This window comes from Gavia stellata, chromosome 1 (assembly GCF_030936135.1).
Source record: "Gavia stellata isolate bGavSte3 chromosome 1, bGavSte3.hap2, whole genome shotgun sequence".
Classification (NCBI taxonomy): Eukaryota; Metazoa; Chordata; class Aves; order Gaviiformes; family Gaviidae; genus Gavia; species Gavia stellata.
Window position 1 is genome coordinate 111600421 of NC_082594.1, and position 12335 is coordinate 111612755.

Below are 12335 nucleotides of genomic sequence, written 5' to 3' on the forward strand. Positions count from 1 at the left end.
TAGGCAGTGAGACGTGAAGGACAAGTGGTAGGCCTGTCACAGATGCTGATAGCTCGGCGATGGTTGTACATCATCTTCCCTTCGTTGGCTCATGGACCTGTCTCAACTGAAATGCAAACGTGCAAAATGACACATTTATTTTTCATCTTAAACCTTGATACTTTCAGGCTTCCTGTGCATCAATGATTTGTTTCATTTCCCTATGTTCACCACAGATGTGCTGCCACCAGTGCCAGGGCAAGGAGATAAAACTGCTACTATGCTTTCTGATGGAGCCATTTACAGCAGCATTGACTTCACCACGAAAACTAGTTACAACAGTTCCAGCCAAATCACGCAAGCCACGCCATATGCCACCACCCAGATACTGCATTCCAACAGCATCCATGAGTTGGCTGTCGACTTACCTGATCCTCAGTGGAAAAGCTCAATTCAGCAAAAAAATGACCTGATGGGATTTGGTTACTCTCTCCCAGACCAAGGCAAAGGCAACAATGGTAATTACAGCTCTCATTTTCCAGAGCCTTAGGCTTTATACTGTATCATCTATGCATGAATTAGAAAAACCTTTTTAGTATGTGAGACACTGTTGGTATTTACCGTAACTAATGCTTACAGAGCTTGCATGCGTGCTGAACCTCACACAATCACAAAATGTATTGTTCTGTGCTTTTAGTCCTCTTTGTCCTGTGCTAATCACCAAGCCATCTGCCTTCCATTAGGCTAGGATAGGTATACATTTAAAAAAAAATAGTTAAAACTTGCTGCCCCGCCACATCTGCCATTGGCTTGCTAACTGCATGTGTTGCATGTGCTTGTGCTGCCAACTAATCACACGATGCCACTGTGACCTTTGCCCTTTAACCCTTAGCCTTGCTTTACATCCCTGACTACCGCGTGGCTGAGGGATTGGCTAATAGATTGCCACACAACCAGTCACAGGATTTCAGCACCACCAGCTCCCACAACAGCTCCGAAAGGAGTGGCAGCCTCTCAGGTTGGTTCCACCGCCGTGGGTGGGTGAGGGACGGAGGGGTGTTGGTGAGCAGCTGGCCAGCGAGGCGGAAAACCCCCCAGGTGCGCTTTGCAGATAGGTGTGAGGGTGCCTGCCTGCTGGAACGTCAGCCAACAGTGTCGTGTTGGCCTCTACTGAAAAAAGATGCCTTTTGCAAAAGGCATGAGATAGATAATTGGAGAATCCCCCCCAAACCAGTGCTTGTTGGCGCAACTGCAAACCTTGCCTTGAAACATCCTTTCCTTGACAGCACAGTTCATGGAGCAAATGTGTTTCCACATCAATTCTCAGTTTATAGGTCTCCCCACACTGAACTTCATGAGGAGATCAATATTTTTGTTGAGTTGTTAACAGATTCCCCACTCCCACGAGCTGTTTCTAAATGCTGTTTTTTAGTGAAGCAGCTCAGAAATAAATGTAGGGCCCTGCAAGATGACTGGGGTTTCAAAAATTGTGCCAAGTCTGCATACAAACTGAATGTAAATTTTATGTGTGTGCTGCATGTTATATTGGAAACATGACACATTTTCATTGGATGAAAATGATTGTAGTACATGTGGTTGTGTATTATATTTAAGCACACCTTTTTCTTGATTTCTTTAATGTTGCTTACTTGTTGCGTATGTTATGTATAACTACGTCATTTTTTTTCAAGACAAAAACTGAAAAGCCATCATTTAGAATGAAAGTCTGCTATTTCACTTAACCGAAATATGAGAGCTGAAGAGACTTAAATTTCAAATTCATGCTACATCCGTAGCCTTTTGAATTTCCACTGTAAGTTGGAGCAATCGTAACAGTAACAGATCAACCCTAGAAATGGCTTCTTTATGTCAATTTAAATGACTACTCAAATTGAATGTTGAGATTAGAAGCCTATAATCATTGGCCCATAACTTAAATAGCCAAATGTGTTTTGCAAGTCTTCTGGTCTCATGGGAACTATTAACTGATTTGAATGAGATAAAAAAATAGGTTTACGGCATTGACAGAGAGGTTTCTGGTAGCTGAGTTCATACGACACTTCAAGAAAGGTTCTTGTTCCTTGTATGTGAGATGTACTGGCAAGTAGCTTAGGAAATCGGCTTGCTTCTCTGGCTGCATGAAAATGAAGAAATTGATATGCTGAGGTACATACGTGCTAGTTATCAGTGGGCAGTATCTCACTTTAGATGTGTTGACAGCTAAAGCTGCCTAAGAATTTTCTCAGAAAATACAAAGTTTCATTGGAAAATGCCAGTTGATCAAAAGCTGGACTTCGAAAAAATATTTCAAGTGAAACATATTTTGTGTAGTGTTTCTCAGTTTGAAGTAAATTTTCTGACACATGGAAACTTAAGGTTAGTCAGTCTTTCTAAAGCCAGGGCGCTCCTTTTGTGATCAAAGCAGCTCACACCTGGGTGCCCCAATGCTCAGATGAGTGTCAGACTATTGGACTGCAGAGTCAGTATTTTGATCTCCCTTGCCCACTAATTATGTCTTTAGTACAGACTAATTATGTCTGTAATACATGAGAAACTGGGGGAGACCTTCAAATAATCTGATAATTAGAGCATCACTGGACTCAGAGACCAGGTTTGATTACGTAGTCCCCATCAGCATGAACAGGGACTTGTTCTCTCACTTCCTTGGTTAGTACTTTAAGTACTACTTATTATTCTGACTAAGTTTCTGTCTCTCTCAAATGGATATCATGAGAAATCCTAACCCACTGTGTAATGGAAAATAGCTAAAAACTCAACTGCTTTGTGAGGCAGGGAAATATTGTAGCTGTACTTTGCACAGCTCCCAGCTTATGTCAGTGCTATGATCACAGCCCTACTGGCAAATTCTTTTTCCAGGACCTGATTCATCTGGAGATTTAAACAATATAATTGAATTTCAGTGTGAGTAGATATTGAAACATCAAGCATCATTGCTATGGGGAAACAAGGCTTCAGTGCAACAGTTTTCAAACACACATCAGGCATTATGTATTAGGTGTCTGTTCCGCTAGTCTGACAGTGGAGTAACTCTGCCCATGGGGACAGAAGAGAAATCTCCTGCCCAACTGTACGGTGTAGGCTGTTTTCCCTACCAGTAATGACCGTGGACGTCCTTTCTTTTATCTCTTCATCTGAACAGTTCCTCAGCTCTCTGCTTCACTCTTTCTAATAGCTCCGTTACCTTTGACCGTTCCCTCCAAACCCCCCCAAATCCAAGTGACTGCATACTAGCACCCCACACATCCAACCTCCATTTTACCAGTCTCTTAAGATTACCAAGATGCTACACTTCCAAAATCTTCCTCTCCACCTCAGTTAATCTCTAAGCTCAAGTTCTTATCTGCATTTCTCTTCTCTGAGTATTCCTAGTTTAAGTCCTCCTGCAATTCACTCTCTCTCTCTCTCATATGCATGTACTTTCCTCCCAAAGCAGTCCCTCCTGCCTTAGCTCTTGTTGGCCTCTACTCCTGCTGACTTTTCAAAAATTCCCCCATGTCCCACAAATTAAAATTAACGTACTTCTTTGTGCTGTTCGGTGACCCTATTTTTAACTCCACTTTCTGCCACTACTTGTGCTTTGAAAGCTTCATTTTCCCTCCAGAAGGTTCATGTATTTGTTCCTCTATTGCCACCATCATTGGGGTTTCTTTTCTGTTGATGAAAATGTTCTTTCCCTTTTCAAGAAAACTTCTCTCTCTGCCAGGCTACAAAAGGAGGGAAGAGCCTGTCTTGCATCCTAATTGATGGAATATCAGCTCAGTTTGCACACAGTGAATGACAAGTGCTTGTCTGGACTTACTATAAATACTCCAAGACAAGGAAGGAAGAGCTGTAGTCTGGAATTGAGTAGTGGAAATCAAACTCTTGTTTGCAACATGCTGCCAGCCAGGCTGATTAGAAATCTTGCTGGACTTGTTGCCTGTCTCTAGCAGCCACAACAGGAGGTGAAAAGTGAAGTCTTGGCTACTTCTGAATCACAGAATCACCTTGTTTCTTCCCTCTCTATTCTTTCCTATTTTGGTCCAGCTGACATTTGGAGATAACAGAAGCAAGCCACTGTCTCTCGGACAAAAAGTCCCATGTCATGTGCTTGTCTCTATTGCTAGGATTACACCTCCTTCTGCATGTCTCTATGCCTAAAGCTAGAGCCATGGCAAAGAGGGTGGTGCCTGCCAGTGCACACTGTGCCACCCTGCCTTACAAGTCAGTTGTGATTTTTTTGCTTCATTACTGATGAGAACTTTTTACATTTTTTTTTTTTTTTTTTTTGGCTGAGCCTTACAAATCAGCAAGAGGTGTCAGTGGGTTGGATGGATTAGACTGTGCTTTCTGCAACAGGCAAGAGATGAGTGACTGCCATCCGGGTACCCCACTGAAAAAGCATATGACAGACCATTCTTCCACCCAACAATCCAGAGAGTTTGAAAGCCACAACAGAATGGCAATCAATAGATGGGTCTCCAAGCAGTCGAGGGATTTGAAATCTTATGCCATTCTTCCTCTTAATGAATTCCTGACAAGAAAAAGGAGTTAGGGCAAAATAAAAGAAGTGAAACAAGTGAGAAGAGAGCTTTTTCTGTAAGATCACTTTCCCACAAATGGAAGTGTCTCAACTGGAGAAGTGGGTGCAAGGACGATAAGAAAAAGGAAGAGGGCTTAAGCAAAATGCATTTGCTCACCTAATTTCTACTAGCCTCCTCCATTAGAGCTGTGCATCAGATATAGAACCTCTTCTCCATAGTGGCACGAGATATTTGAATCCTGTGAAACAGTCAGTCCTAAAACATTGCAGATGACTTCCTCATGTTTTAAAAAATGGGACTTAGTAAATTCCTATCAGCAAAACCCTGTTTCTTTTTGTTTTGACAACTTACACTTGTCATTCTGGCTGCAAGATATTGAGTCTAATGACAATTATTTTAGACTGTGTCCTTAACCTCTGTGTTTTCCACAGAAAGAGATTATGCAAAACAGTGTTATAAGCACATTGGATTCTGACATTTGAAATAATTTGCTATGGTCTATCATATTTTTATCTAACAGTGAATACAAGAAGTCATAAAGCAGGCACAAATACATCAGTAAATGTATTTCTGATATAGCAAAACATGTCTTTCCTTGGTTGTGCACTACTGTGGTGCAAATGTATGGAGTTTTAAAAAGAAGTGATTTTCAGCAATTATTCAGAATATTTTTCCATTCCATTCTATTATTATTTATAACCTTGTAACAGCATTAGCACGTTGATGCTGATTCTACTGAAATATAAATACATCTTCTTTTTTGGGCCATGCCATCTGGAATCAGAATTCTTTCAAAGAAATGTAAATAGCTAGCTTTTTCCCTCATATTATATCTCTAACATTTTATTTTTCTTTTTGGATTTGCAGGTGGTAAAGGAGGGAAAAAGAAGAAAAACAAAAATACTGCCAAGCCCCAGAAAAATAATGGTTCAAACTGGGCCAGTGTTCCCCTCCCACCCCCTCCCGTGCAGCCGCTTCCAGGCACAGAGCTGGAACACTATGGGGTGGATCAGCAAGAAGCAGGGTAATTTTTTTCATTTTCTTTGAAGAAAAATCTGTGGCTTGCAGAGATGAGGCTTTTTTTTTCAAATTTTGCTAAGTGACTATATTATTTTGTTTTGCTTAAAAATAGAGAGCGCCTTATCGTATAGACTTATTCAAGGCTATGGAGGAGGAATGTTTGAATAGCTTCTCTTGATAGTGACTGAAGATGGAAATAAAAGCGACCTTGCTTCATCATCATGTAGGACTTCTCTGCTTACTCGTGCTGAGAAGTATCTTGCTTCATAGGTAGCTTAATTGAATTCTGTTTGGACTGCTTGCAAATGATGGGACTCAAAGTGAGTAGGATGACATAATCTGGCTCCTTGTATTTTTTTACTGCTTTGATGTTTAAAAATATTAGAGCCAACAGAACAAAAAACCTCACACTAAATTGGATTAATTTGAGAAGATCAACCAGTGGATAATAATCTTCTCATCGGCTTTTAGAAGAAATTTCACATGCTATTTATAGGCGCTTTTTTAATCATATAAACAACTCTTGAGTTTCTGGAACCTTACACTTATTTTTTGATAGCTTAAACTTGTTCTCAAGGACACAAAATCACACAAAAAGCACTACATGAGAGGAAAAAGACATTTCCTGCACAAAGAACAATTGCGGACTTCTTTTTAAAAAGTGAAATTATATGAAATACCAGGTTATCAAACTCTGGAGGAAAATCAGAATATATATAAAAATAGTTTACTGTGAATAGCTCTGTTGGAGCCTTTGAGAATCATTGCTCTGTCAGGGATAAATTTCTGCCTGTTCAAATACATGGATTAATCAATATTTCCTAAGGATGAAACATATGTTTTAAAAATTATTGTAATAGCTTTATGGAATAAAAATATTTCAAGTGTTATCTCTTTTGTAAGCATGAATTGATCATCACTACTTTTATAATGAAAATCAGAAGAATTAAATATTAATATTTGAGTTTATACCAAGTCCTTTACCTCTTAAAATGAGTAATAACTAACTGTGTAAGTCAGTGGAGTTCTTTTTAAAATGGAGATCCATTCAGGCGATATTAGAATTAGAATTTCAAAGCAAATACAAGGGAAAATTAATAACCTTACTGATTTTAAGTCTTGTTTAATAGTCAAGGCTAAACATGCATATGATCATTATGTTCTGTACTCCATCATAAAAAGCTAAAATAAATTTAAGATGGTTTTGCCATATAATATTTGTCTTCATCAGTTTATGTCCTTAAAACACATGCATAGCCATTTCACTAAAATAATGATGCTACAGAAGGCAAACAACTTGGATTTTGTTTCAGGATAATGAAATAGCAAAAAAGGTAAATGGAAATACCTTCTAGAGAAATCCCTTGTGACACAGGGCTTGACTCCTCAGTTGCATAAAGTATCTGTTATTGAGCTGGAAGGAACGATGGTCACCAAGACAACACTGGTTATTTAAGGATAAGGTAATCACCAGTCTTCCAGGTTCCCAACAATTCAGACTTAGTTTTTCCTCTGATTATCTTTTGAATTACACTTCTCTTTTTTTTTTTTTTTGTAATATCCCATGAATAGTGATTGTAACGAGACCTTCTAATGTGCATTTTACCAAACACAAAAAACATTTGAAGATTAGACTTACAGTATCAGTCTTGAGCTACAGTAATTTGCAACCAACTTTGCTGAACCCAGTGAATCTGCCATGCCTGTACTTCCTGAGGATGTATCCAATACTAACGGTTGTTCTGTATTCAGGGGTTGATCTTGTTTCCGTGGTTTCCAACATGCTAAAATGGAGTGAATCATAGACTATATTCCTTATGTTGCCTTCAATATTGACATATTGGGTAAAAAAAAAAAGCAAACAATTTTTTTAAACTGTTCTGGTTTTCTTCATTTTCTTTGATGTATACTATGTATGACAAGTTCAATGTGTTTTAAATTTAGAATGAATTACATGCAGATGTAAATATATTATGAATTACAATTGAAAAATGAACTTCCAGTCAGAAAAACTGAAGACTTTAATAAAGTTCTCATAATGTGATATGAAAGGTGAACATTTAGAGCAATAAAATAAAGAAGCTGGTATCTAAACAGAAACTTATCTTTCTGTGCATGTCTTCTATAACTCTTGAATTCAAGTGTGAGTTTCATTGGCATGAGTATCCCAAATAAACTAAACAATTTTGATACCTTATTTTGCTTACTAGAAATTAACACTAGTGGCCTATTGGCTTATAAATTGTAAAAGAAAATCCACAATAGCAGCAAGTGAAAAAAAAGTCACCTAACTTAATCATAGGTAAGGATGAAAAAAAAAATACACTCTTAGTTCTCTCTACCATCTTCACGCAAGAACCGAGGTTTGCATTCACCTCCATTTTTCCATGAACTGCAACAAACATAGGGAAAGGTGAACATGTTAATCAAAGCAGCCATTTTCTATAATGTCATAGCTTTTGGGATGTCTTAAATTCTTATTTAACCTGTGCAGAAAGTCTGTTTATACTGCTGTTTCCTTAGCAAGCTCTTTCCTGTGAAACTTTCCCCTTTTCTGTGGCCTTCTACAAACTCTGTGCTTATTCCTTGTCATCTTCCTTGATTTTCCCTTGTATATACCACAGAGTCTTCGAAGTTTCTCTTTTCCTGTAGTAGCTCCCAATCAAGCATGTTCCCTTTCCCTCCCTTTTCAGAGAAGTTGCTTTTGATTGGTTTTATCTAATAAACTTGACATTAAGGAAATGCTTATTACTTATTTATTATCATCTACTTACATTTTTTCATGAATAATATGCATGATCGTGAACCAACCCCGGTAAAGGCAGTCTTCATATTTTTGTCATTGGTTATTTTTATTTCTTAGTATTGATTCCACCTTAAAATGGAATATTAGCTGCTGGATGTCAATATATTTGATAGTCATTTTCTGTTTTTAGAAAAAATAAAGTTGGTAATACCTTTTACATCAAAAAATCCTTTCTGGCATGGCCTAGAGAGGGAAGCTTTCTTTGTTGCAACAATGTGTGTAATGAAACAGAATTGTTATAGAATGTGCCCCTTATCTGTCACATCTATTTTTTATTTTGAAGAAAAAAATTCTGTCAATATAATAAACCAAGCTTTTAAATAGCAAAAGATTGCTATAGTATAAAAGTGCTGAGAAGAGAATAAAAAATATTAGAAACATAGAGAGTCATGTTTCTTACCCAGAACTTATTTAGGGACCTAATTATCATGAAATTACAATCAGAGGTCCCTAGTGAAGTTAAGTTCCTTAGATTTTAATAAGAAGTACTTAAAAAAGGTTGCATGCATTTTCACCAAGTTGTATTTACTCAGAAAACTGAAAAGAACATGAATGTGATCAATATTCACTATGCTGGTTCCAGAAGTTTCAATAACTGTATAATTTATATGAGGTGTACTTACTATGTAGTCTGTTAGGTTTGCTAGTTTTTTCTTGCAGATTTTTTTTTTTTTTTGAATGCAGGTTAGAACTGGTGGCTTTTCGGACATCTTTCATTATGAAGACAAAGGTTCTTGTATCTGAAATCTTGAATCTCAATGTCCTGAACTTCAGGCTTAGGCTCCTTTACATTTCAAACAAAATCTAGGTAAAGATAACGTACTTGTGCAGAATATTTTTACTAAGAAACCTTTTTACTGAGAATTCTTTTTACTAAGAAATCTTTTTACTATCAAGCTGAACATTTGGGGATTTGAAGCAAGTAGGGTCAAAAGGTGAGCACATCCAAAGCTCATTTATGCATTCTGAAAAGTCACTAAGGAGTATCTTTCTGCCCTGTCCCTTTTAAAGAAGAAGCCATTATACCAAAGCATGAGGTTGAGAGAGTAAAAGTAAGTGACAGAGCTGTTGCACTGTACATTTTTAACAGCATGAGTTAGGATGGTCCCTTCACCCTTTGGTGGCAATGTCATGAGTGAATATTGCAAGGAAAGACAAATTAGAGCTAGTCATATCTTAATTGTCTCCTAAGAAATTGAATATTTATCTTATAACACTTTCTTAAATCTCTGTGTTATGAAAATGGTAATGATCATTCCCTCAAAAGCTCCTAAATGCCAAGTGTTAGGATGCAGCATTTATTTGCACTTCTGTACACAAATATATGTTTGTGTATCTATATATGTTTATATCTAGATATAGATTTAAAGTGATACTGGCCTTTATTACAAGATAGGTCTTCCACAGACTTTTGGATGATTAAGTCGGGTTGTTTTAGCTATCTTGAATCTGTACTTTTAAATACAGACTACAGGCTTTTGAGTAAGGAAAAAGTAGTTCAGTTAATTTTAGAAATCTTTGGGTTTTGCTTAAAGTAAATGTTCTGTTTATAATACAAGTTTTGAAACTTCTCTGTCTCAGTGTTCCCAGACTTTTTGTAACCCAGCTTCACACTTGAGAAAATTGGCAGTCATTCATTTTTCTCTGGGGAATTGGTAATTCCTTCCTTCCAAATCAGGAGCCTTAAAGGAGTAGTTTTAAACTGGTTTGAGAAATTAATTGTATAACCCAATGCACTGCCTGCCTGCATTGCAGACACAAGGGGTGTACGTTGTTAGCAGTCCTTGAAGGTGGAAAGAAGATAAAATGACTTAGATGATGCTTGGGGAATGGCCTTTAGAGTGTAAGATGGTTTGACAGTGAAGGAGCTGTGAGAGCTTTTGGTTATCTGATTGCCTTTTGAAAAGAGCTGTCTAACCTGAGGTATTTTGGAATACGCTGGGAGTTAAGAAATGTGTGCAGATCCTCAAGAGATTGCAGACTGACTGGATGTTTTGAAGATGAGAAGAGTGGACAGTGTTGAGATTTGAGTGGTGTGATAGTCAGCAGAGCAGTGCACAACTGAAGTTGTGTTCGGATTAGGGAATTACTCTGAGGAGATAATGCACAGGGAATGACCACAGTCACTAGGGCCTACGTGTCTTGGGTGATGCTGGTGTCTCTAAGGGACAGAGTCCTGGGATGATACTGTAATACAACACTGAATTGAAAGGTCTGTGATGAGGACAGAGACAGAAAAGGACTGAATTGCTGGAAAAGCTTACATAAGTGGTAGTAGAATATAAAGCTCCTGTTTCTAGCCCTGATCAGATGTAGCATCACCTCTTACACCTTTGGCATAAGACTAAAAATTGAACCACAAAAACCTACCGGAACATCTCTTATATGTGAAGAGAGAAGAATTTGGTATTGAAGAATATTGGTAATTGTTAAACTTTTAATTTACTTTGGGTAGGTGTGTTGAAAATGTTCAGAAATTTAGCACTGTCTAGGTAAGTCCCAGTAAAGATTGGGTAGGAGGTGGGGTGCTACAGAGCTGTCAACATGTGTGCTAATATATCTTATCACCTGGTGCTGTGACACAGCATATGCTTAGGGTCAGTGCTGCTGTGACATGAATGTATTACACATCACGGTAGATACCTATATGCAGTGTGGCAAGACCTGAATTTATGTGGAAAGTGTAGCTTTTTATTTAAGCTACCAAATAAAAACAAATAGTGAATTTATAGACAAATAAAGGGGAGCATGGAAGCAAGGAAGTGCATAAGTGCAACTACGTAAAGCTCGCTCTTCCTTTTAAGAATGCTGCTATTTTCATGCCTAGGTCAATCTTCATGCGTTCTCCTAGGTTAATGATCCAGGAAGTGAGTTTGTTCGTTTTTGTTGATTGTGGTGTAACATTATGTAATCACCAGTAACAAATGAGATAATGGATTGATAATTTTTTTGTTGCACATCTTGTTCAAGTTGCTTAGCAGTTGTGGAAAAAATTAAACAGACTCAGTAAGGAGAATTTAAGCAATTATGACCCTATTTTCAATAAATGTTAAAGCTCACACTGTGTGCAAGGGTTCAAACTGTAGCAGAAATCCTGTATACCGCCTACTGCGCATAAGAGATGAGATTTGATATATACTAAGTTTACTTGGTTTTTATTTTAGATATGACAGTGATGGTTGGTGTCCGCCTTTGCCAGTTCAGACCTACCTACATCAGGGCATGGAGGATGAGCTTGAAGAAGATGATGATCGTGTTCCCACACCTCCTGTCCGAGGAGTAGCTTCATCACCTGCGATCTCCTTTGGGCAACAGTCAACTGCAACCCTCACACCTTCTCCACGAGAGGAGATGCAGCCAATGCTTCAAGCCCACCTTGATGAATTAACTAGGGCTTACCAGTTTGATATAGCAAAGCAGACATGGTAAATGTTTGAAGGGGGCACCTGATGTCTGGGAAATGAAAGCATAATAGTAATTTATTCCTTGATAACATAAGTATCGACTGTGTTCAACAACATTTGAGTAATGTTTCCAAAGCAGTAAAATGGAAGAAGACATAGCAAAACTGTATCTACAGTGTGAAGGCCTTAAACATTAGTAGGTGCTTTTTAAACCATAATGCTTGGTAATATGTTACAACTTGGCTAAAAACACGTGAAAATAATACTCCTCTACAGTTTTACATATATTCAGCTAAGTCGTTAACACCCATCTACTGACAACTTTTATACAGTTCAGAGTACTCTCTTTTCAGGCTAGCAAAAGACATAAATTTTTTAGGATTTTCAAAAATACTGAGGTTCTAAAGTCCTGATTAAAAATAATGCTAGTCACCTGAAATAGCAATGTAGCACCTTTTACTCTGCATCACATGAGAATGAAGCATTTGCATCTCTGACTGTAGTTTGAAATACCATGAAAATTTCTGATTCATAGGGAAAAACCCAGAAATAGCAGGAAGGAAGTTGTTAGAATTTACAAAA

The 12335-nt window shown here is 37.8% G+C and overlaps 1 protein-coding gene across 1 annotated transcript in view; it reads left to right on the forward strand.

Annotated features, from left to right (window-relative positions):
* ROBO2 (roundabout guidance receptor 2) overlaps positions 1–12335 on the forward strand; it is a 468174-nt gene that overhangs the window by 426910 nt on the left and 28929 nt on the right. The window contains exons 23-26 of the mRNA XM_059820733.1: positions 216–497; positions 872–997; positions 5391–5547; positions 11514–11774. Of these exons, the coding sequence (XP_059676716.1) occupies positions 216–497; positions 872–997; positions 5391–5547; positions 11514–11774 (826 nt within the window). The remainder of the gene's footprint in view (positions 1–215; positions 498–871; positions 998–5390; positions 5548–11513; positions 11775–12335) is intronic.